Below are 26,235 nucleotides of genomic sequence, written 5' to 3' on the forward strand. Positions count from 1 at the left end.
CTAGCTAAAAGTACAAGAAAGTAAGGCCCACGGTACTTATCACCTACTGGTAGACAGCCTTACTCCTTTTTAAAGTTTGAAATAATAGGTTCAGAATTCATTATACCAAAATATAGACTATTATATGCAATGGGTTTGTATTGAAAAATTTAATTTTATTCTTAATAATAAAGACTTCCTTCTAAGAAAGTCTCATAGCATTTTGAAATATCCAACTGAATAATGATGTATCAGAGAAGAGCTTTTGGCATCAATTAATAAAACACAAGAAACTGTACAATATATTCATTTATTTATGAAATACATTCAAATCATTTACAAAAGTAACCGAATCATCTTACTACTCCCATAATTGCTACATTTACTTGTCGAGAATATCCTTAGCTTCGCTCAGTTTGGCTGAAATGTATGGAGAACCTCCTCTATCAGGATGGTTGACCAGCATCATTTTTTTATATGCAGCCTGAAAAAATAAATTACAATAAAGACTCATGCTTTATTATCAATATTTTAATCATTAGGACTTATATTGAAAACTTATAACCTAATCTGTGGAAAACGTATGAAGCTTGATAAATCACTGTTATTTACCGGTAATTTTCTTTAAGGTATCTCAGGATACTTAACTTGATTAAAGAAATATCAATTGATGGAATCAAGAGACTAAATACATAGCAACACAAAACCCAAAATGGTTTTGAGCTAAACTTTTAGATCTTTTTTTCCTATACATTTTACATAATTACTGGTCAACAATTTATCCGACAGGATTTACAACTCAAAGTATCCACTTTACCTATGAGAAATTGTGCACTCTGTAGTACGTATAACGGTTATTCAGTTCATAATCCTATGAAAGTCAAAATTGCTGTAGATGATTACAATCTAGTAAGTGCCTGTCTAACATGGCACACTGTAGATGTCAATAGCCTTGAAGCTCATCACTATCGAAATTGGCTGATTATGAATTATCAAAGTTGGTGCAGTGTCATTATTGTCGTCATCCCCACAATAATTGACAAGCCTAGTTTTCTCTAAATTTTCCCCTACTAAAAGCAAGTTCCCTTTAGTGCTGTTAGTTCACGGGAAAAGCCAGGGAAGACTAGGCTGGTTGATTATAGCGAGGAGGACGACAATAATGACAAGCCTCCCCCTTTAGACATTTCACGTAATTCGCCAAGTTTCGATTGGGATGAGCTTCATAGCCTCTTGACATTGCTAACTTCCTTTAATAAAGTTCAAAAGTTCAGTGAATCCTCTCTTAAAAGCGGTAACTCTGATCCTACTTGCTCCGTTGCCAAAGTTAACCAAACTCCACAAGTCGAGTCTAGTTAGTAGGGTTTCTTTCAATGTGGGTTCTGAAAGATCTCTGTGCAGTAACGATTAAAAATCCTCTTACAGAGCCTCAATTTCTTTTAATTACTTTAGACCCTTCAGCTAAAACCTTGCAATGTCACAATCCTAGTTGCACTATAAGACAACTAGACTGTGAGGCAAAAGACTGAGTGAGTAGTCTGAATCCTAATATTCCTCCACTCCTGGACTATATTGTATTACACTGGTGGATGCTGTGGCATACCATAACATTCCCTTAAATCTTCTTGAGGTGAATGAAGCTTCAACTAAATTCAATCGGTTGCATCGTGTTTTCCTTGGCAGTTTGTCCTGTTCTCTTGCAAGTTCGGCCACTACCTCATCACGGGTTAACTCAAGCGGGATAAATGTAGGCACTACATTTACTAACAAAAAGAGTCTGCGTGCAAGTGCAGTATCCCCCATACCCATTTCAGTTGTAAACAAACTGGAAAATCAGCTGAAGGGGGGCAGCGTATTGGAACTTATTAGCCATGGTTAAGGAGGTTTACTGTATAGAATATAAGATATTTCTTTTTCCCTCATATCACATACAGGCAGTCAATTCTACAAGAGATACCTAAGAAAGTTTAAGACCCTTTTACTTGCTTAAGTAATACACATGCACAGCTTGAATAATGATAATAATAATAATAATAATAATAATAATAACAATAATAATAATAAAAATAAGGATATTTTATAGCCTAAATATCTTGGTCATGCTTGTTAGGCCCCAAGACTCACCATGATTATTTGCAATAATCAAATTCATGAGGAGAGAAAATGCAAATCAAGAAATCCCTAGGAGATAGATTCAAATACAATAATTATCAATTGGTTAAGTTATAGAAATAATTCATTAAATTCTTCAGACCTTTCTGTGAGAGATAAGATATTTTTAAATCCGTGATCCAGATATATAATCTAATTATACTGCCAAGCAACACATTAAAACCTTTAGTGCCAAACCACACAAGTTAACAAAATAACTTTAGATGAAAATCCATAAAGTATTAGACAATGCTGATGGTGACATTAAATCAAAAGATAATGAATTTTCCAGAATGTATTCTTTGTTAATACAGATATTGACAGAAGTGGTACTGTATTCAGCATTTGGAAAATAGACCAAGAACCCAAAGACTGAGTTAGTTTGGACAAGTGATGCGAAAGAATGAGGATAATTACCAGTAGTGAAGAAGTCATACACATGGATGTAGCTTGAAGTGCATTCATAAGATGAGCAAGAAAACATGGTAAAAAAGGTGTAGATAAAAATTTAAACATAGATAGGAACTCAGGCAGAATACACAGAGGACAATAAAAGAGGTGTAGATAAAAACGTAAACGCAGATAGGAACTCCGGCAGAATATACAGGGGACAATAGACATGCATGTGAACTAAAAGCATTTATGTTAATTATCACAATAACTAATGTACAACTAAAGCAAGAATTGATGCTTAGCTTCCATTCTCCTCTGTCATGGGGATAAAGCTTGAATTACTCTTATCATTGATAAAAGTCGACTCGGCTGTACTCACCCGAACTCTTTGAGAATTAGCATTTGGAGATACGCTGAGTATAAGGGATGCTTCTCTTTTTGTCATTTTAGGGTCAAATCCTCCTTTATAATACTTGCTATTAGCTAACGACTGAAATCATTAGATTTAACATTAGTAAAGTCACTGAAAGAACATTTTATTGTAGTAAAGGTTCACTTTTATTTCTCATACCTAAGTTAACATTATTTTGCAGTGTGTAAACATGATGAAATACGGAAGGTCCCCACCTTAAAAACATTCGGAGATACAAATCCAAATGAGAATAACAATGGTAAGATAAAGCCCTATTATTAATAAAACAATATCACGTCATTTGATACAATAAACAAAAAGACATTTGTAATAACCAGACATTTATTTCATATCAAACCTGACTATTTATTGACTTTTGTGGTAGGAAATCACAGGCATGGGATTCAGATTAGGTTTACCCTAGGCTAAAATTTAAAAAAGATTCTTCTTACAAACAGCTTCTTGGAACCTATTAAGTTTGTACGTTGAGGACCTTTAACCCTTTTACCCCCAATGGACGTACTGGTACGTTTCACAAAAGTCATCCCTTTACCACCATGGACGTACTGGTATGTCCTTGCAAAAAACTGCTATTTACATTTTACATTTTTTTTTTGCATATTTTTGATAACTTTATGAGAAACTTCAAGCATTTTCCAAAAGAATGAGACCAACCTGACCTCTCTATGACAAAAATTAACGCTGTTAGAGCAATTTAAAAAATATATATTGCAAAATGTGCTTGAAAAAAAAAACACCTGGGGGTTAAAGGTTGGGAAGTTCCAAATAGCCTGGGGGTAAAAGGGTTAAAAAACATTTATAATTCATAGATAAAAATCTCAATTTTGTTTGGGCTATACTGTCTCATAAAGTACGATGGTGGCAAACAAATATTGAGTTTTCAGAGGGAAAATTAAGTCGTGAGTCTTCACTATTAGAACCCCGTACTTGCCAGAACCATTGATGCTATTTTAATGTGCTTAAAAAGATTCATGAAGAAAAAAATTACTGAGGCTAAGAGGAGTGTACACCAAGTAATACAAAATTTTTTGTGCTAACCATCAGGTATCAAAATCTATATGCAATTTATGCCAAAGAGTATTGAAAACTAAATACTGTTTTGTTCGTTAGAGCCGATGCTCTGTCCTCCATTTTTTTTAATTCATGAAAAAAATCTGTATTTACTAACAGTCAAACTCTCAACTTGTTATCCTTTCACATCCATTGCAAAATCACAGATTTTAAAAGTAATTTACATTTTTTCTAACTACAGTATATAAACCTTAATCTGGCAGTGGAAAAGCCCCGTCCCACTGCCAGCTCACCGAGTGGCCACTTTGACCTTCATCCAGGACTTGTGGGGTGGATGAGGAGGGAAGTATAACTTAAAGATCTAAGGTTTGTATAGTTAGGAAAAATTACAAACTTATAACAGAGTTTGTATTTTTCCTAACATACAAACCCGAATTCTTTACTATAGGAGATATTCTAGCGCGAGCTGGAAAATACGGCAGAAAACCTTAACAAGGTCGTTAATGACCGGGCCAGTAGTTATCCCCCTGTTGGGGGTGGGGGACTGCTGGCCGGTAGCTACTGAGTACCTTCAATCGAATTCTAGCTAGGACTATATTAGGGGGCGGTGACGGAGGGAAGATTTGAGTAAAGAATTCAGGTTTGTATTTTAGGAAAAATACAAACTCTGTTATAAGTTTGTAATTTGTTCCTACACTAAATAAAAACCCTCATTCTTTACTATAGGAGACTTAGTCTTGAGGTCAGGGTGGACGAAGGGTTCTCTATACCTAGAAAAGATAGTCCTCAGACTAGACTCTATTAATGAACAATCTCCCATTAACTTTATTTGTAGATCCCAAAATCCAGCATGACTGAAGGTTTGTAAATACGTAGAAATGATATTTTAATTATAAAATAAATTTTTGAATATACTTACCCGGTGAATATATAATAGCTGCAACTCTGCGGCTCGACAGAAAACACACTCAAAAACTCGCGAGCGATCGCTATGAAGGTTGCGGGTGTGCCCACCAGCGCCACTATCGGCCAGATACCACTCTTGCATGTAAACAAACCCTTCAATTCTTCTCGTCCCGCTGCGTCTCTATTGGGGAGGAAGGGAGGGCCTTTAATTTATATATTCACCGGGTAAGTATATTCAAAAATTTATTTTATAATTAAAATATAATTTTTAAATATTTAACTTAGCCGGTGAATATATAATAGCTGATTCACACCCAAGGTGGTGGGTAGAGACCAGAGTTAATTAAGTTTATAGCGTATAAGCTAAGAGTTTTTGACAGTTATCAATATAACAAAACCAAAATATATAGGTACCTGGTAAGGAAGTTGACTTAGACGATTACTCTGCCTTATAAGTCTGTCTTCCTCACGAAGCCCAGCGATCCTCTTAGGATGCTGAAAGACTCCCAGGAGCTGAAGTATTAAGGGCTGCAACCCATACAACAGGACCTCATCAAACCCTTAATCTGGGCGCTCTCAAGAAATGACTTTGACCACCCGCCAAATCAATCAGGATGCGAAAGGCTTCTTAGCCTTCCGTACAACCCATAAAAACAATATTAAAAACATTTCAAGAGACATATTAAAAAGGATATTGGAATTAGGGTAATGTAGTGGTAGAACCCTCACCCACTACTGCACTCGCTGCAACGAATGGACCCAGTGTGTAGCAGTCCTCGTAAAGAGTCTGGACATCTTTTAAGTAAAATGACGCGAACACTGACTTGCTTCTCCAAAAAGTCGCGTCCATAATACTTTGCAGAGATTTATTTTGCTTGAAGGCCACGGAGGTTGCTATATCTCTAACTTCGTGCGTCTTAACCTTAAGCAAACATCGGTCTTTCTCATTCAAGTGAGAATGAGCTTCTCGTATTAAAAAAATCTGATAAAATATGACAAAGCATTCTTTGACATAGGCAATGAAGGTTTCTTAACTGAGCACCATAATGCCTCAGATTTACCTCGTAATGACTTAGTACGAGCTAAATCGAACTTAAGAGCTCTAACAGGACATAATACTCTTTCCAGTTCGTTGCCTACGATCTCTGATAAGCAAGGAATATCAAAAGATTTAGGCCAAGGACGAGAAGGCAGTTCATTTTTGGCCAGGAAACCAAGTTGAAGCGAACAAGTGGCTTTTTTCTGTAGAAAAGCCGATGTTCTTACTGAAGGCATGAAGTTCACTGACCCTTTTAGCCGAAGCCAAGCACACTAGGAAAAGTGTCTTGAGGGTGAGATCCTTCAGGGAGGCTGAATGTAATGGCTCAAACCTGTCTGACATGAGGAACCTTAGGACCACGTCTAAGTTCCATCCAGGAGTTGCCAAACGACGTTCCTTAGAGGTCTCGAAAGACTTAAGGAGATCTTGGAGATCTTTATTGTTGGAAAGATCTAAGCCTCTATGTCGAAAGACCGAAGCCAACATGCTCCTGTAGCCCTTAATCGTGGGAGTTGAAAGGGAGTGAACCTTTCTCAGATGTAAAAGAAAATCTGCGATTTGGGCTACAGAGGTACTGGACGAGGACACAGATGCTGACTTGCACCAGTCTCGAAAGACTTCCCACTTCGACTGGTATACTCTAATGGTAGAAGCTCTCCTAGCTCTTGCAATCGCACTGGCTGCCTCCTTCGAAAAGCCTCTAGCTCTTGAGAGTCTTTCGATAGTCTGAAGGAAGTCAGACGAAGAGCGGGGAGGCTTTGATGGACATTCTTTACGTGGGGCTGACGTAACAGATCTACCGTTAGAGGAAGACTTCTTGGAAAGTCTACCAGCCAATGAAGTACCTCGGTGCACCACTCTCTCGCGGGCCAGAGGGTAGCAACCAACGTCAACCTTGTCCCTTCGTGAGAGGCGAACTTCTGCAGTACCTTGTTGACTATCTTGAATGGTGGGAATGCATATAAGTCCAGAAAAGACCAATCCAGTAGAAACGCGTCTATGTAGATTGCTTCTGTATCTAGGACTGGAGAGCAATAGATTGGTAACCTTTTGGTCAACGAGGAGGCAAAGAGGTCTATGGTGGGTTGACCCCAAGTAGCCCAAAGACTCTTGCCCACGTCCTTGTGGAGGGTCCATTCCGTGGGTATCACCTGACCCCTCCGACTGAGACAGTCTGCCAAGACGTTCAAGTCCCCCTGGATGAATCTCGTCAACAGGGAGATGCCTCGAATTCTTGACCATAAGAGAAGGTCCCTTGCGATCTCGAGCAGCGTGAAGGAGTGTGTGCCTCCATGCTTGGAGATGTACGCCAAAGTTGTGGTGTTGTCTGAGTTGACCTCTACCACTTAGTTTCGAAGAAGCTTTCTAATATCATCAAGGCCAAGTGGACTGCTAATAGCTCCTTGCCGTTGATGTGCATGCTCTTCTGACTTGAGGTCCACAGACCCGAGCATTCCCGACCGTCCAGGGTCGCACCCCAACCCAAATCCGACGCGTCTGAGGACAACACGTGGTTTGGGTTCTTGACTGCTAGGGATAGTCCCTCTATCAGACTGATATTGCTGTCCCACCATTTCAGGCATGCCTTTACTGGTTCGGAGACTGGGAATGATACCGTCTCTAATGTCTTGTCCTAGTTCCAGTGAGAGGCTAGATGGAACCGGAGAAGCAGAAGGTGTAGTCTCCCTAGTGAGACAAACTGCTCCAGGGATGAGAGAGTCCCTACGAGACTGTTCCAACTCCTGACTGAATAAACGTTTCGTTTCAGCATTAGTTGGACTTCGAGCAGGGCTTGACTGCGAATCTCCATCCCCAAATATAGAATAATCTGGGATGGGATCAGTTGGGACTTTAGGTTGACCAAAAGTCCCAACTCCCTGGCCAGACTCAACGTCCAATGTAGATCCTGCAGACAGCGAAGACTGGACGATGCTCTGAGAAGCCAGTCGTCCAAGTACAGGGAGGCTCGGATCCCCGATAGATGGAGGGATTTTGCCACATTCCTCATGAGCCTCGTAAACACGAGAGGCGCAGGACTGAGGCCAAAGCACAGGGCTCGAAACTGGTACCCCACATTCCTGTAAACAAACCTCAGAAACGGTTGGGAATCCGGGTGTATAGGAATGTGGAAGTATGCCTCCTGAAGGTCGAGAGAGACCATCCAGTCGCCTTCCATAAATGCTGTCAAGACAGCCTGGTAGACTTCATCGTGAAGTTTGTCTTGACAATGAACACATTGAGCGCACTTGCCTCTTACGTACTCCTGCAGTGAACATGGCTGCCAAATCATTGGAGCCATCCCTGAGGGACTTGTTCCTGCAGAGAACGTGGCTGTCAGATCATTGGAGCCATCCCTGAAAGCCTTGTTTATGCATGACATAATTGTACAGCAAAACTTCAAAGGCTCGAAAATAGCTCTGAAGTCGACCTGTAAAATCTTGGAGCGTCTCATGGCCAGGCGCCAGGGAGAGTCTATGAGGTTTGAGAAGTCTATCTGGGCAGAGGCAGGAACTCCCAAGCCGAGAACTTCTCTCGTGTCATATCAGACTCTCGCTCTAAAAGCCAGCTTAAAAGAAGGGAAAGCAAAGGCTGTCTTCCCCAAACTCCTCCTGGTGATAAACCAGTCGCCTAGCAAACGTAAAGCTCTCTTAGAAGAGCGAGAGAGCACTAGCTTATAAAACAACGGCTTCGAAGTAGCTAGGCCTAGTGTAAGCTCTGACGTTTAGGCGAACGAGGAGCAGCAGTTACAAAAAGATCCGGACAAAAATCCTTAAAAATCAGCATGATTTATTTAAAGTCCATAGAGGGCTAAGCAGCTTTAGGCTCCTCTCCGTCTGACAGAGTCCTCAAGGGAATATCAGTAGGAGGGGGAACAGCAACTTCCTCATCTGAAGGAACCTTGTCCGACAATAGCCGAGTCTCAAGCAAGGGAGAGACCTACCGTGGTGGCAATGCTTTACAAGCAGAGTCCACACGCACTGGTGCATTAGTAGCGGACCAGGACGCAACGTCATGTAACTGCTTGACAGTCTGTGAACTGTCAACAACAACAGGTGCGTGAGGACGCACAGCGTCCACTCGAGACTGCTTTGACCGCCTAGACTGAGCAGTCAAAACAACTCTAGAATGCGGAGGTTGACGCTAAGCGTCAAAACAAGTCAACTCCGATTGTTGGCGAACGTCCTGAACGTCAACAGGAGCATCAGCAAGTGGCCTAACGTCCAAATGTGGCTGAAAATCCACACGAGACCGCATCGAGTGTGGTTCTAAACAACCTGACTGACGTGACTTGGCTACGCCAACGTCAACAGGACGCACAAAGGAACGTTAGGGTGGCTGAAGGCCAGGATCTCGATGAGATAAACGGCTAGGCTCAACGGACTTATCGGCAGAATAGTCTTCCATAAGGGAGGCAAGCTTATTCTGCATGTCTTGCCGTACAACCCATTTAGGATCAACGGGAATGGTTGCGGTAAGAGACGAGGGTAACGTCTGTGACTGCAAAACCTTGCCTACAAAAAGACTCTCGGAGTCTGTGTTACGCTTTTGTTTAGGCGGCGAGCAGTTTTCCGATGACTGCATAGGGTCAGAGCTGTCCTAATAGTTAAAAACCAGGACGCTGGACCTGTCCTGAAAGGACTGACTTTCACTTAAAGGGCCTCGAAACCTTGTTCCACGGTTTCTTATGCGAAAAGCCTTCGGATGACGAGGAGAAAATCGTCTCTCTCGCCTTATGGTAGGGGTGATCTTGGTGAGATACACCTGATACCATAGAGGGAACGTCTGTTCGCTGATCAAGGCCTCTCGAACCCATAAGTCGTACGACATTACTTCTCCCCTGGGCTTGGGAGCTTGCAAGAGGTCCCGGACTAGGCGAACGACAGGCACGAACAGACGAACCCTCGGTCGCAACACTGATAACACTTTGCGCAATATCACTTTATCACTACGATTTTCTGTTTTGCACTTATTTCACTGAAATCGAATTTTTTAACAATTCACATTAGGTATGAATAAAACTGATTTCTACCTGAAGCACGCAATTCTACCCTCATCAAAAGGTTGTAATTGCGAAATCAGTCGTATAATGTAAGCACATTAATACCAGCAAAAAACAGTAAACATATTTTAAGATAAAAAAAATCAGTGGCTGGGGAAGAGACTAAACACTAGTTCATTCAAAACTACGTTTTCAATCTCTCACCGTACAGTGCCTTGGGACGAGAATAAAAACTAAAAACGTTTTATCCTTTCTCCCCGTACAGAGACTAGGGACGAGAGTAACTCGAGAACAACGTTAATCGCTTGGGACGAGATAAAGATCGGAACGTTCTCTCTCCTCTCTCTCTCTCCGTCTCTATCTCTCTCTCTCTCTCTCTCTTGATTTCGCACCGAAGAGAAGAGCCCACTTACCTTTCGTCAATAAACAGGTTATTTGACCAAAGGAAAAAACTGAAAGGTTTTTCAATTAAAAGTTCCTTTAAAATAGTCTTTAAAACATTTAAGCTTTGAAAGAAAAAAGAACAAAACGTCAGAATCGAATTACTCTTTCTGCAAAGTGAAACCGTGATACTCTCTCTCTCTATCGTAACGATAGAGCGCAAACTGCGTAGCATAAATAAACTAAACGTTAGTTCATCTTTGAAACAGTACGAAGACTATTCAAAGAAAAAAACTATCATAAAATATTTACTAAAAATATTTCATTTAATAAGTTTTAAATCATTAGCTCTGTGAAAGTTATTTACGATTGAAAAGGGCTCAACGTTGTTTAACTTCGGTTTCCAAGTTAGGACCGCCTACTCTCAGGAAAGGTCGCAAATAAACAAATCATTAAAATTTATTTTGATGTTTATTATAAATGGAAAACTAATCGAAGAGGCCTAATAAAGGCGGTTGAGATATAAAATATATAGAGGAAAATCTATAATTAATTTATAACGTGATAAGATAATTGCTAAAAGCCTAAAACACACTTCCGTCTAAGGGAAGGGTCGGCCATTTAAAAGTCAAAGAAAGTCCATACTCTCTCTCTTGTCATCAAAAATTAAATCTATCCAAAAACGAGTTCAAGATTTAAGATGAAGATAAAACACCTGCACTGCGAAAGCTCAAACCAAAATGAAGTACTTCACCAAATATGTTGAGAAAACTCCAGGTTCTACAGCGAGTATTGATACGTCTTGTCGTCAACGTCGACAGAGAAGAATTGAAGGGTTTGTTTACTTGCAAGAGTGGTATCTGGCCAATAGTGGCGCTGGTGGGCACACCCGCAACCTTCATAGCGATCGCTCGCGAGTTTTTGAGTGTGTTTTCTGTCGAGCCGCAGAGTTGCAGCTATTATATATTCACCGGCTAAGTTAAATATTTAAAAACCAAAGTTTCAGCATGAAGAGGGTTGGGAGTAATACCAGGACCCTTTCATACAAAGGGTTCCCCTGACCTTGAAAAGGGGAACCCCCGTGACTACGAGTATAACTTATACCTTGTGATAGGAGTCAGATGAGTTTCATACCTTATTTCCATTGATGAGTCCAGCCAAAACTGTTCACAGACTAGGATACCCAGATGGGAGGAAGAAGAAAGAGCAGAAGATAGATGGATGTTCTTCTAAAACCTAGTGTAACTCAGAATCCTTGATCAATGGCTACTGTCCCCTGAAAGGGCGTAAAGGTAGTTACAGCACCTGTTGACCTGCCACAATAGGTTCTACAGAAAAGGTGTTTAGAGACCTATGTGTCACATCTGATAAATAGTGAGAGGTGAATGTAGATTGGCGCTTCCAGACTCCAGCTCTTAAGACTTGGGAGACAGAAATTCTTCTTTAACGCCAGCGAGGCAGCTAATCCCCTAACTTGATGGGCTTTGGGTTGAGCTGCCTCAGGGTCTCCGTGAATGGCTCTCACAATAACTTTCTTGAGCCAGGAAGAGATGGTGTTGCGAGAGATTCTCTTCTTAACCTTGTTGGTACTGAGGAAGAGATGACGGAGGCGTGGTCTAAAAGGTCTGGTGCTCTTCAGGTATTTCCTTAGTGCCCTGACCGGGCACAGTAGCAATTGGTCAGTATCCTGAGTTGCCCTATTGAGGCTGGAAAATTGAAATTCTCTAAACCTCTCTTCGGCAGATGAAGGATTCTGGGTTTTGGCCACAAAACTTGGCACGAAGTTGAGAGAGCCTTCCCCCCATCCTCTAGTATGGGTGACTTCGCAGGATAGACCGTGAAGTTCACTAACCCTTTTTGCCGAGGCCAGAGCTACTAGGAAGACGGTCTTAAGGGTGAGGAAGAAATCAGATGCCTTATTTAAGGGCTCATATGGAGGCCCCTTTAAGGAGCGTAAGACCAGGGACACGTCCCAAGGTGGTGGACTAATCTCCACTGGGGGGCAAGATCTCTCAAAACCTCAAATCAACAAGGTGATATCTTCTGAGGTGGAAAGGTCAATTCCTCTCAGCCTGCAGATAAGGCTTAAGGCTGAATGATAGCCCTTAATTGCCGAGACTGAAAGGAGTTTCTCCTCCCTGAGGTAAACTAGGAAGTCTGCCACTAAAGGAAGAGAGGGATCGAGTGGAGACACGCCTAGCCTTCTACACCAAGCTGCAAACACTCTCCATTTTGCTTGCTAGAGGTTTGTGGAAGATTGGCGCAGGTGCCTGGACATGTGTTCAGACACCTTTCCTGAAAAGCCTCTGCTTCTGAGGAGAGACTGGACAGCCTCCAGGCGTGAAGTTTCAGGAAGTGGATCCTCTCGTGGGGAATACCACTGTGTGACTGCGTCAACAGACGGGGTTCTGGAGGCAGGAACCTCGTCACTTGAACCAGCAGGGAAAGGAGATCTGCGTACCACTCTCTGCTGGGTGTTGATGGACATACCCGGATAGTTCAAGACTTGGGTCGGGGTTAAGCAAGACTTCTCTGCGTTTACAAGGATCCCCAGATCCTTGCAAAGACTCAGAAATCTTCTCAGATGATCCAGAGCTAGCTCCTTGGACGAGGCCAGGAGTAGCCAATCGTCCAGATATCTTAGCAGACGAATTCCATGCTTGTGCGCCCACGAAGATACGAGTTCGAAGATCTTCGTAAAGACCTGTGGGGTGGTCGAGAGGCCGAAGCACAGGACTTTGAATTCGAAGATTCGACCCTGAGCCAGGAAGCGTAGGAATTTCCGAGATGTGCGATGGATTGGCACTTGGAAATAAGCATCTTTCAAGTCTACGGATGCCATGAAGTCTCCTGGGCGTACTGCTTGGGTAACAGAAGCCGCTGTCTCCATTTTGAAAGGATTCTGCTTCACGAACTGGTTCAGAGTCGAAAGATCTATTACTGGTCTCCAACCTCCCGAGGCTTTCTCTACCAGAAAGAGGTGACTGAAAAACCCCGGGGAAGAGTCGGAGACCTCTTGAATGGTGTCTTTTAGAAGCATGCTCTGTATCTCCTGAGCTAGGGCTTGCTGTTTCCCGGGATCCCGAGGGACCTGGGAGGACGAGATCGGGGGAGGAACTAGAGGAGGAGGAGAGTCTATGAAGGGAATGCAGTATCCCCAACGAAGCACCCTTACGGTCCATTGCATGGCCCCCATAGCTTTCCAACTCCTCCAACTCCCCTGCAGGCACCCCCCTACGCATTGCGAGGGGGGAGTCGAGACCCTATTTCCATCTAGGGTTCCTCCCTCTGCCTCTAGCCTTAGGAGGAGCTGACTTTCCTCTGCCCATAGGTTTGGGTGTAAAAGAGGGGCGGCTGGGGTTCTTGGCTAGCAGTGGAGAAGAGGTTGTTGCCTTGGGTTGTGGAGTTGGCTGCTGTTGTATTGGACGAAAGGAAGCAGCCTTTTGCATTGCAGTGTCCTGTGTCTCCTTCCTCCAAGTCTCTAAGGTGGAGGAGACTGCTTGTCTAGAGAGGAGAGGTTGTAGGAGATCAGAGTTCCTCAAATCAGATTTCTCAGATTTTCCGATGCTCCTATGCTCCTATGCAGTCTGGAGACTACCGATTCCCTCCTTTTGAGAATCCAGTTGCCCCACATCGTTGCAGCCGTAGCAGTTAGAAAGTCCATTGTCTTGGCCCCAGCAGCTAGGACTTCCTGCAGAGACTGCATGGAATTTTGGTTTGAAAGGTCCTCGTGACTTGCAAGGTAGCCCACTGTACCAGACCATGTGTCAAACCAGGATAGTGCCTCTAAAAGAGACATTGACGCTGCTTCCATTGTCGAGGCTTCTGCTGCGGTAAGAGAAGGGAAGAGAGTCTCTCTGCAGAGCAGCCAGGTGTAAGCCTTGCTGTGAGGGGATCAAGTGTCAGAGGCGAAGGATTGGCGTCTCTGACCTTGTAAAAGAGCCTTTGCCTCGAAAAAGGAAACTGCAACAACTTAAGGGATCCTTGAGACTTCAAGGAATTCGTTTCCACCGAGACCGCCTGCGAGACATTCCTCAGACGGCCTGCGGTGTGAATAGACCAGGGAAGTTCGATTCTGGTCTTAGGGTTAGGTGGAGGACATCATAGTCTGTCTAAAGCTGGAGCGTCGGTATGACGAGGCGACAGGTGTAAATCTCCGAGACCTGAGATATTACACATCGTTCTTAGAGCCCTCAGATAGGCGGACTCTAAGTCTTTTGATGGTAGTTCCTCCGAGGAATCCTCAGGTCGCGCTAATTCCACGTGAGGGAGGGCGGTAGAAGCCCGAATGTCTGAAGGTAACGGCGAGGTAACATACTCCATTGCCAACAATCCAGAGGAAGGCTGAGCGCTGGTTGATGGCACTGCGCGCGCAAAATCCTGCCTGGAAGTTGAAGGTTTAGGCGAAGGCGACCGAATTAACGGTACTGTCTCAATAAGAGAATGTGTTGATAGGCGGCCTGGCCTTTCACCTCTGTTCTCAGCCGAAGAGAAGGGCTGAACCCCTGCGTCTTCTTCCGAAGTTCTCGCGAAGCCCATATTTCGTAATTCATTAGAAAGTATGGGAATGGGTGCTGTTCTGTCTGAAACGCGAGGGCGCGGAGAATGACCTCGGGCGGAAATGTCCGGAGACTTGCGCGCTTGGAAGTTTGACGTACGGGAGCGCTCTCTCTCTCATGATACTAAGCGACGGCGAGAAGAAGTGTTCTCTCCCGCCTTCCCAGCGCGAGCTGAGCTCCTCGCGAAGAAATGTGTTCTCTTCCCTTGGTTGCGCTCTGGGGACGATCAGATTTAACCTCGCCCCGACGGGAGCGCTTACAGTATTGCGCTTGAGAGAACTCTCTCGCGAAGAAGAGCGCGAACGTCTCGTAGAGCTCTTCTTATAGCGCCTAGATGATTCCCCGAGAGAGGAAGACGATTGCGAGGCCGAACGATAGCACGAGGAAGTATTCCTCCTATTTTTGTGACGAGAGCGCTTATCGTGTATCGGCGAGACATTTCGTGAAGAGATAGAAGGCGAGGAAGAACGAGAACGATGACCTCTCTTCCTATGTCGCCTCTCTCTCCGACAATACGTCTTGGCGAAGGAGAGCGAGCTCTCCTTTTCCTCTTCTCTCTCTCTCTCCTATTCTCTAAGAAGGACGAATACGAGGAGGAGGAGGAGGAGGAATCACGATGATCACGCTTGCGACGTTGTTTCGTCGTAATGCAAGCAAGGAGCGAAGTAGGCTCCGCAGGAGCTGACGTTATTACCTCCGCTGACACTTCAGCGGCCGCCAATTGAGCTGACGGGATATCGGCAAGGTCCGGAACTCCCGAGGGTTCCAAAACAGAAGGGACCTGAGGTAAAACTGTGCCTGCGAGGAACTGATTCCACACCTCTACCGAAGGAGAACCAGGAAGTCCAAGGGCAGGCCATACCACTTGCACGTTATCTGGAATAGAAGCGGTAATAGAATTATTTCCGATGACGGACGAAACTATCCCACTGGGGGGGGCAACTTGATTCGCCTGCCCCGGGGGAATGGGTGTTTCAATGGTGCCGCTCTTCCTTGACTTCCCCCGGAGGAAGGAGGCAAGGAAGAGTCTGAAGGAAGAGATTGAGGGGCAGAAGAAAAAGCCCGAGACTCCTTACCTTTCGACGTCAAACCTGGAGGTAACGAATCCTTCTTGGATTTCTTCTTCTTCCTCTTCATGAACTTATCCTACTGCGAAGGCGACCATTCCTTACATACTTGGCAGGGGGGAGTCTTCAGTACACCTATGACCTCTGCATGAAGGGCATAGGGAATGAGGATCCACCTCCGGTGGTGACATAAATGTGCCACAAGACTTCGGAGGAATCCCAGGACACTTTCTCAAATTAGAGGACATCACATCTAATTAAAGAGAAAAAAGAAAAAGTTAATGAAAAAACAAACTTAAAGAAAGGCTAGTCTGCCAGTCAAACAAAGGCGGGAGCAGCGGTGTTACCACTGCGACGGCTAGAATTCGATTGAAGGTACTCAGTAGCTACCGGCCGGCAGTCCCCAACCCCTAACAGGGGGATAACTACCGGCCCGGTCGTTAACGACCTTGATAAGCTTTTCTTCCGTATTTTCCAGCTCGCGCTAGAATATCTCCTATAGTAAAGAATGAGGGTTTGTATTTAGTGTAGGAACAAATACAAATTACACTTAAAATATGTGATTTGTTCCTACACAAATACAAACCTTATGGAGACTATCTTTAAGAGGAAGTCCCTATCACCTAATTGGCAGGCTAAAATCCCCTGGGCCCACGTCACGGGGCTGGAACACGAGTTACCAGCCCTGGGATGGAGCAGCACGTGACCTGGGACCCAGGCAGCGACTAGGGACTGGGAACCCAGCAGGCGTGTAGCACAAGGCTTTGGACCCACAGGGAGCTCTATTCCTAGGAGTGCGGCTGGCTTTCGCAGCCTTCTTTGACCTTTTCCTCCTCTTTTTCATCTGAAAAAAGTTCAGAATCAGACTCAGAGTACAAAGAAGAGGGCGACAAGGAGGAGGAGAAAGATGAGGAATAAAAATGAGCATCTTCCTTCTCCTGGCACTGCAAATAGAGTAGTCGTGGTTTGAACGACCACCGACAACGAAACACCTCAGGAGGGAGAAACCACACATGTTGCTCCAACAACAGTCACAATACTGGGGCACACTGACACAGGGGTAGGGGAAGATCCACCCACAATGCTCTGCGACACTGAGGAAGGAGGAACATGTTCGACCCAGGACCACCTGGCATAAGGGTCGGGCCAATGGACACGGGGGAAGGGGGAGGGAACACTGGCACTGGGTAATGGATTGGGGTCACAGCAGAGGCAGGGGAAACACATTTGTTTTCTGTTTACCCTATCAGGCTCCAAGAGGCTTCGGCACCTTGCTACCTAGGGGGGGGGGGGACCAAACCAGACTTAGTAACCACTGGATTATCTAATACCTGGAATGCCACCACACCCTTTTCTACTGGTGCCACTATGGAGGTACCTGGAAAGAGGTAGCCTTGGCTACCAACTCCCTCAAAACGGCCATGGAGGGCCTACCTGCAGGCCTTATGGAAGCCCAAGCTTATTTTAGGTTCTGTACTAAGAACTAAAGGCCTTACAGTCTCCGAGGGGGAACGACGAACGCATGGGGTTCCATGCATCAACAAAACCAGAAAAGAAAACTGATGTCGATTCGTGCTCTACTGATCCCTGCAGCATACAGCACTTTCCAGGACAGACTCAGGGGCGTAAGCAGCAGTCACTCAACCCCCTGATGTCTTCTTGGTTGTTGCTCAGTCTGACTCCGACAAAGGTCTAGCGTACTTTTTCCCTTCCAGGCATACGCCTGCCACTGCATCAGAAGCCATGATCAACAATCGGAGCAAGGGGATGCCTGGGAGCAGACATGCCCTGTGAATGAAGCATAAAAGGAGGGCGGATTCAAAGCAGGGTTCAACTAGAAGTGTTAGCAGCGTCTGTCCTTCCCCAAGCAAATATGTAGTTCTTGTTTCCATTCCATCACCAACAACTATACACTGTAAGGAAAAGAATCCACAGTTTTGATAAATGCTTTAAGTACATCCACACCACAGAGGCCACAGCAAAAGTGAGTGATAGCCAACAGGAAGCCAGGTCCCCTCATCCATTTCAACAACCGATTCAAGCTCAGGACGAGGGTTTGTATGACACGTCGGAACAAATGCATCAAAGTAATTTCACAAAAAATTCTACAACTCCATCTTACCTTACTGTCAAGCTTTGGAAAAGTACCAACAGCATCAGCCATCTTTTTCCCCAAGTTTGGCATGGTGCGAAGAACAAATCGAGCTCCAAATCCAATAGTTGCCATGCCTAAGCCGGCAATTATCATAGAACTAGCCTGAAATGAGGATTCTGTCAATATACCGGTAATATAAAATTTTTAAAGAAGGAAAATCTGATGACCTGTTTATCAAAAAACTACATACGACAGCTTTAACTGAAAAAAATAACTTTTTCTAAAGCTACAGGTATATTACTGTACAGTACTGTATATCATATATTCATGAAAGCAACAGAATGAAGCAACCAGTGGATAAAATAGGTTATATTAGACGAGTATAGTTACCTTACAACAGGGGTGGCCAACCTATGGCGCATGCGTCAACAGTGGTGCATTGCACGAGTACAATTGACGCACTATACCCCAGAGATAATAAAAGAAAAATGCCTGCTCCAAAAAAAAATTAAAGATACTGTACTTAATAATACTTTCCTTTACAACTGCAACATCTGTTCACACTATCACATATATATATATATATATATATATATATATATATATATATATATATATATATATATATATATATATATATATATAAATCAAATGATTATATGCATAACCACCAAATATATCCGAATCACTATACAGTACTTAAAAGGATTGAAAGGGGGTTAAAGTTTGTGTGGCGCATCTGAATTAGAAGTTAAAAGAATTGATGCAATGGAAACAAAAGGTTGGCCACCCCTGCCTTACAACATATTCTCAAATTTCACTCATTCTATGACTAGTTATAGGGCATCATTGGTAGGCTTACAGAAAGTTTGACTCAAGAGGTGAGTATTGATCTGGTACCCTAGGTTAGGTTAGGTGGACGGCTTTTAGCATAGGTTAGGTGGGTTTTTTTAAGTTAGCTTCTCCCACCAAAATCGGTTTTAGAACGACGGCCACAGTTCAGAATATTCACGTTTTCTACAGGATCTGGCCGTCACCCTACAAAGGCTCCGTTTCCCACTGTGGTACTCCATCCCTGCTGTTTTCCCAGGGGGTCTTATACCTCTAAAACTACTAGTTACTAATAAAAAAGGTCAAATTGGTTCAAATACGTAGATATGAAGTTACATACTTCAAAAGTACCTATTCCAGACACAACAATTTACTTAAAGAAATTTGGCCTAAGAAGGAATAAATGTTGTTTAAATAGCTGATTTTTAAAAAAAATTGGGACTGCAAGGAAAATCACTGTGAACATCCTTAAAACTCATTGGATAAAAAGGTACTGTATCTGTATTGCATACAAAATCCAGAGCAGTAAAGACTGACCTAAAATCTAGTATAAAGTAACCTAACTAAATAAATTCATGTTTACTTAGTAAAGGTCTTCAACCAAGAATTCCATGTGCCATTCCCAGACCAATTAACTTTGGCAGTTCAGAGATACCTGATACCTCTGATCTCCAGTTTCCCTTTTACTTTATATTCTGCTTATCAGGTTCCACTCCAATGTAAAGTGCAGGACTCAAGATTTGTATGACATACTGTATACACTTTTTAAAACAAACATAAGAAGAATAATACAGCTTATATAATCTTAACTGCCAATTCAACATCCTAAATTCTAAGCCAAAGGGTTTGTAGATCGGCGGACAGGAGTTGGTTTACTCATAGGAGTGGAAAGCTTTAATCCCATTTCCTTAATTTTAAGAAATATGTTCTTAACTTACCTAACCTTACCTACATAAATGTGTCATTGCTGGTGTTGGGGGGGCCTAATTCTCTCTTTGAGAATACATTTACGACAAAATTTGTACACTTGTCCTCGTAATGCTCTTTTCGCCAAAACAGTTTCTTGTACATAACTTTTGTTACAAACAAAGCTTTCACTTAAAATAATTAGTTTTAGCTTTCCATTTTCTCTTATCAGAACCTCTATTGATCTTCTTCTATTGACGTGACAATTTTCTTTGTTGCTCTTAGGGTGGGCTTGCGTTGACTGAAAATATGACTCCTACGTTAGGTTAGGTGGGGAACCTTACGTTAGGTGTTCTTGTGTCGGCTTGTAAAATGTGGTGTTCTTCAGTTTGTCCCAACGAAATGTCTATGCTCCATAAATGTTAATATTTACCTAAATTAGTGGGCGTGTCCGCCGTTCTACAAACTACCCTCTAACTGTGGATAATTTGACTGAATGCATCACACTTAATTTTTCATTGCAAAGGAACCTTGAATTACAATTATATGCCGTCAATGAATATCAAATCGTCAACATCATATCAAATTCTATTCAAATATCAAAATTTCGCCGTTCTATAACTACTCTCTAACTGTGGCCATTTTGGCTGGATGCATTGCACAATTCCTTTATTGCAAACAAACCTTGAATTGCAATTATTTGTCAGTAATGAATATAAAATCGACAAAATCATATCAAAATCTATAAAAATATCAAAATTTCAACAGTTTCAGCGTAATCTGAGAAAGGTTGTCGTCTTGTGGCATACAATCTTACCACCAATATGACGAATTATAATAGGGTAGACAACCGATATCATAGGCTTAACAATATTAAACATTTCTTTCTTACCATATTCCTTCCTTTTTCTCTTCTAGTTTGTAGCTCGACTCCAATTGCCCTTTTTATAGTGATTTTAACACTTTTGCGTAATAACAACACGGTTTACATCACATCCAGACTCCGAAGGCCATGATGTAAACACCACGAAACTGGAAACAGTAATAGATACGACATAGATTGTATAATTTAGCCAGGTCAGACTATCATGGATAACTAAATGCCTCTTTTTATTATTATTATTATTATTATTATTATTATTATTATTATTATTATTATTATTATTATTATTATTATTAGTAGTAGTAGTAGTAGTAGTAGTAGTAGTAGTAGTAGCTAAGCTACAACCCTAGTTGGAAAAGCAAGATACTATAAGCCCAAGGGCTCCAAGAGGGAAAAGTATCCCAGTGAGGAAAGGAAACAGAGAAAAATAAAATATTTTAAGAACAACAACACCACCAAAATATGAATTTCCTATATAAACTATATAAACTTTAACAGAACAAGAGGAAGAGAAATAAGACAGAATAGTGTGCCCGAGTGTACCCTCAAGCAAGAGAACTCTAATCCAAAACAGTGAAAACTATGGAACAGAGGCTATGGCACTGACCAAGACTAGAGAACAATGGTTTAATTTTGGAGTGTCCTTCTCCTAGAAGAGCTGTTTACCATAGCTAAAGAGTCTCTTCTGCCCTTACAGAAAGGAAAGTGGCCACTGAACAATTACAGTGCAGTAAGAAGAATGGTTTGGTAATCTCAGTGTTGTCAGGTATATGAGGCAGAGGAGAATATATAAGGAATAGGCCAGAGTAGTCGGTGTGTATGTGTGTGTGTGTGTGTGTGTGTGTGTGTAGGCAAAAGGAAAATGAACTATTAGAATTAACTGGATAACTAGTGTCAAGTACAGGGTAGAATTCTGGGAACATCTGAATGTAAATGATTGTCAGAATCATGAAAAATCTTATGCAACATGCAGCATAACGAACTAATTGAACGACAGTGTCAGAGATTAATATCATAATCAGGCATAAGAAATGTACCAGACCTCAAGTTTTTTTTTTTTTTCCAACAAATTAAGACGCGAGTCAGAAACTAGACCAAACAGGAGAAAATACTCAAAGCAAGGCAGAATGAAAGAAATAGAAAAAACATTTCTTCTGGATAGATTGATGACCAAAAATCTTAAAAGAGTTTCTCATCAAGCAAATTTTCTCAAAAGTAAATTTTCAATCAAGAACCACCTCCAAAATTTTAAAGGATTTGTGTTCTCTTGCTTTAGGGTACACTCGGGTACACAATTCTATCTTATTTCTCTTCTTGTTATTTTGAAGTTTTTAAAGTTTATATAGGAAATATTCATTTTAATATTACTGTTCTTAAGATATTTTATACTTCCTTGTTTTCTTTCCTCATTGGGTTATTTTCCTTTTTGGAGCCCCTGGGATTATAGCATCCTGCTTTTCCAACTATGGCTGTAGCTTAGCAAGTAGTAATAATAATAATAATAATAATAATAATAATAATAATAATAATAATAATAATAATAATAATAATAATAATAATAATAATAATAATAATAATAATAAAAATAATAATAATAATATGGTTAAGTAAACACTATCAATGTAAAGATTTTGATTTTGAGGAGCCATTGTCCTCGACCTACCTACAACCATACTTTGAGTTTTGTTAAGGTTCAATTAATCTTCGGAGATTTGATTATCAAGGAGTTAGGTATACAGTATATATTTATATATGCATATATGTGTATATATATATATATATATATATATATATATATATATATATATATATATATATATATATTGCAAGTGATGTATGTGGCAAGAAGGTGGTTGGAGGCAGTATGAGGAAGGGCAGTGAATGGTGGAATGAAGGAGTGAAGGTAAAAGTGGAAGAGAAAAAGAGGGCTTTTGAAGAATGGCTGCAGAGTAATAGTATAGAGAAGTAGGAAAAATATAGAGAGGAAAAGGTGGAAGTAAAGCGCAAGGTACGTGAGGCAAAGAGGGCAGCTGACCTGAGGTGGGGTCAGGGACTGGGTCAGTCATATGAAGAGAATAAGAAGAAGTTTTGGAAAGAAGTGAAGAGAGTAAGGAAGGCCGGCGCAAGAATTGAAGAGACAGTGAAAGATGGAAATGGAAGGTTGTTAAAAGTTTGCTGAATGTTGAGGATAATAGGGAGGCAGATATAATTGCTGTTCCAGGTGTTGAGGTGCCAGTGATGGGAGATGAGAATGAGAGAGAGATTACAATAGAGGAAGTGAGGAGAGCACTAGATGAAATGAGAATAGGAAAAGCATCTGGTATGGATGGTGTGAAAGCTGAGATGTTGAAGGAAGGGGGTGTGACTGTACTTGAATGGTTGGTGAGATTGTTTAATGTGTGTTTTGTGTTGTCAATGGTACCAGTAGATTGGGTCTGTGCATGTATTGTACCACTATATAAGGGTAAGGGAGATGTGCATGAGTGTTGTAATTCAAGAGGTATTAGTTTGTTGAGTGTAGTTGGAAAAGTGTATGGTAGAGTACTGATTAATAGGATTAAGGATAAAACAGAGAATGCAATCTTGGAAGTACAGTGTGGTTTTAGAAGAGGTAGGGGTTGTATGAATCAGATTTTTACAGTTAGGCAGATATGCGAGAAATATTCAGCAAAAGGTAAGGAGGTGTATGTTGCGTTTATGGATCTGGAGAAAGCATATGATAGAGTTGATAGGGAAGCAATGTGAAATGTGATGAGGTTATATGGAGTTGGTGGAAGGTTGTTGCAAGCAGTGAAAAGTTTCTACAAGGGTAGTAAAGCATGTGTTAGAATAGGAAATGAAGTGAGCGATTGGTTTCCGGTGAGAGTGGGGCTGAGACAGGGATGTGTGATGTCGCCGTGGTTGTTTAACTTGTATGTTGATGGAGTGGTGAGAGAGGTGAATGCTCGAGTGCTTGGACGAGGATTAAAACTGGTAGGCGAGAATGATCATGAATGGGAGGTAAATCAGTTGTTGTTTGCGGATGATACTGTACTGGTAGCAGACACAGAAGAGAAGCTTGACCGACTAGTGACAGAATTTGGAAGGGTGTGTGAGAGAAGGAAGTTGAGAGTTAATGTGGGTAAGAGTAAGGTTATGAGATGTACGAGAAGGGAAGGTGGTGCAAGGTTGAATGTCATGTTGAATGGAGAGTTACTTGAAGAGGTGGATCAGTTTAAGTACTTGGGGTCTGTTGTTGCAGCAAATGGTGGAGTGGAAGCAGATGTACGTCAAAGAGTCAATGAAGGTTGCAAAGTGTTGGGGGCAGTTAAGGGAGTAGTAAAAAATAGAGGGTTGGACATGAATGTAAAGAGAGTTCTATATGAGAAAGTGATTGTACCAACTGTGATGTATGGATCGGAGTTGTGGGGAATGAAAGTGATGGAGAGACAGAAATTGAATGTGTTTGAGATGAAGTGTCTAAGGAGTATGGCTGGTGTATCTCGAGTAGATAGGGTTAGGAACGAAGTGGTGAGGGTCAGAACGGGTGTAAGAAATGAGTTAGCGGCTAGAGTGGATATGAATGTGTTGAGGTGGTTTGGCCATGTTGAGAGAATGGAAAGTGGCTGTCTGCTAAAGAAGGTGATGAATGCAAGAGTTGATGGGAGAAGTACAAGAGGAAGGCCAAGGTTTGGGTGGATGGATGGTGTGAAGAAAGCTCTGGGTGATAGGAGGATAGATGTGAGAGAGGCAAGAGAGCGTGCTAGAAATAGGAATGAATGGCGAGCGATTGTGACGCAGTTCCGGTAGGCCCTGCTGCTTCCTCCGGTGCCTTAGATGACCGCAGAGGTAGCAGCAGTAGGGGACTCAGCAGTATGAAGCTTCATCTGTGGTGGAAAATGTGGGAGGGTGGGCTGTGGCACCCTAGCAGTACCAGCTGAACTCGGCTGAGTCCCTGGTTAGGCTGGAGGAACGTAGAGAGTAGAGGTCCCCCTTTTTTGTTTGTTTCTTGTTGATGTCGGCTACCCCCCAAAATTGAGGGAAGTGCCTTGGTATATGGATGGATGAATATATATATATATATATATATATATATATATATATATATATATATATATATATATATATATATATATATATAATCGTAATGAAACTTACAGGGATTAACTGTTATATAAAAAGCTGGATATGATTAAGTTTTGAAAGGTCAAGATCAAAGTCAAGCAAAATGTCCAATTCATGTAATCACCCATAAGTTTAGACATGGTTGTCACAGAGACTTCAAACTTCGTTCATATTTGAGTGTAAGAAAATCCACGCCATTTGATATATGCTATGGTGAAAGGCCAAGTAAAACGTCGAGAAATAAGTTGCCGCGGTGGAGGTCTGCGCTCTACTGAGTGCCCCTCTAGTTTCTTTTAGCATAGTCATTAACATAGATTATTTTACTCGTCTTTGACTAGACAATTCTATGATTTAATCCACTGCGTTATTAACAGATCCCCTACAGACAGCCATCTTATAGTGTTTTATGAACCAGAAATGACTTTAGATGTTTGGCCATTTTTCATAGATATCAAGAAGAAGAAGAAGAAGAAGAAGAGGAAGAAGAAGAAGAAGAAGAAGAAGAAGAGAGAGAGAGAGAGAGAGAGAGAGAGAGAGAGAGAGAGAGAGAGAGAGAGAGAGAGAGAGAGAGACCTTACCATGGCCCTTACGTTTTAAAGGTATGCAATTGCGTATGGGATTGAGCGAAATTAAATCAAATAATATATTCATAATCAATATGATTTCATCAAACTTTGGCGCGTGTTGACTCTGAAATCGTTAAATCGCAACGAGAGAAAAAGAGATTATGTAATAGCATGCGAAACTGTTTAACTCGTGCTATGAACATCAATAAAGTTTTTTTATTATCTTTTTTTAAGATATACATTGCTTTGTACATATTGTTAATCATTATATATATATATATATATATATATATATATATATATATATATATATATATATATATATATATATAAATATATATACATATATATATATATATATATATATATATATATATATATATATATATATATATATATATATATATATATATATATATATATATATATATATATATGTGTGTGTGTGTGTGTGTGTAGAGAGAGAGAGAGAGAGAGAGAGAGAGAGAGAGAGAGAGAGAGAGAGAGAGAGAGAGATGGATAGATATAATTGTTTTATTTTCTCTATTATTATATTTTTTGTTTAATTTGATTAATTATATTTTGTTAAGTGCCCATAAAAACACGCCCTACCGAATTACCCAGAAAATTTCGCAAAACCAATAACAAAAACAATGAAAACAAACTGATTAAAGAAAATAATGCAAAAAGTCATTTCAATCAAGGCGCACATCCCCGTAGAGTTTTAAACTCGCCAAGCCCCAGAGTCCGAGAGTGAATGATGGTATGGGTAATTCGCTTTGACATTTATGGCCTCGTGAGACGCAATTTTGACCCCTATCGACTGCCCATAGAGTCGAGGGTTCCCTGCCATACCTGTGCCTGACACGGAACTCTGACCCCAACGGACCGACCGTAAAGCCCAAAATGGCACAGCGATACGCCCGTAAGGTCG

General features: G+C 41.6%; 1 protein-coding gene across 1 annotated transcript; it reads right to left on the bottom strand.

Moving 5' to 3' along the window:
• Nucleotides 1-273: 273 nt before the first annotated feature.
• Nucleotides 274-20,781, bottom strand: LOC137629178 (mitochondrial import inner membrane translocase subunit TIM14-like). The gene is made up of 4 exons (XM_068360442.1): nt 20,641-20,781; nt 18,039-18,173; nt 2,900-3,010; nt 274-463 (listed from the first exon to the last, which is right to left on the bottom strand). Exons 1-4 carry the CDS (start codon nt 20,641-20,643, stop codon nt 362-364), a joined length of 351 nt encoding a protein of 116 aa, XP_068216543.1. The 5' UTR covers nt 20,644-20,781; the 3' UTR covers nt 274-361.
• Nucleotides 20,782-26,235: the final 5,454 nt, after the last annotated feature.

The sequence above is a fragment of the Palaemon carinicauda genome, chromosome 37 (genome assembly GCF_036898095.1).
Source record: "Palaemon carinicauda isolate YSFRI2023 chromosome 37, ASM3689809v2, whole genome shotgun sequence".
Classification (NCBI taxonomy): Eukaryota; Metazoa; Arthropoda; class Malacostraca; order Decapoda; family Palaemonidae; genus Palaemon; species Palaemon carinicauda.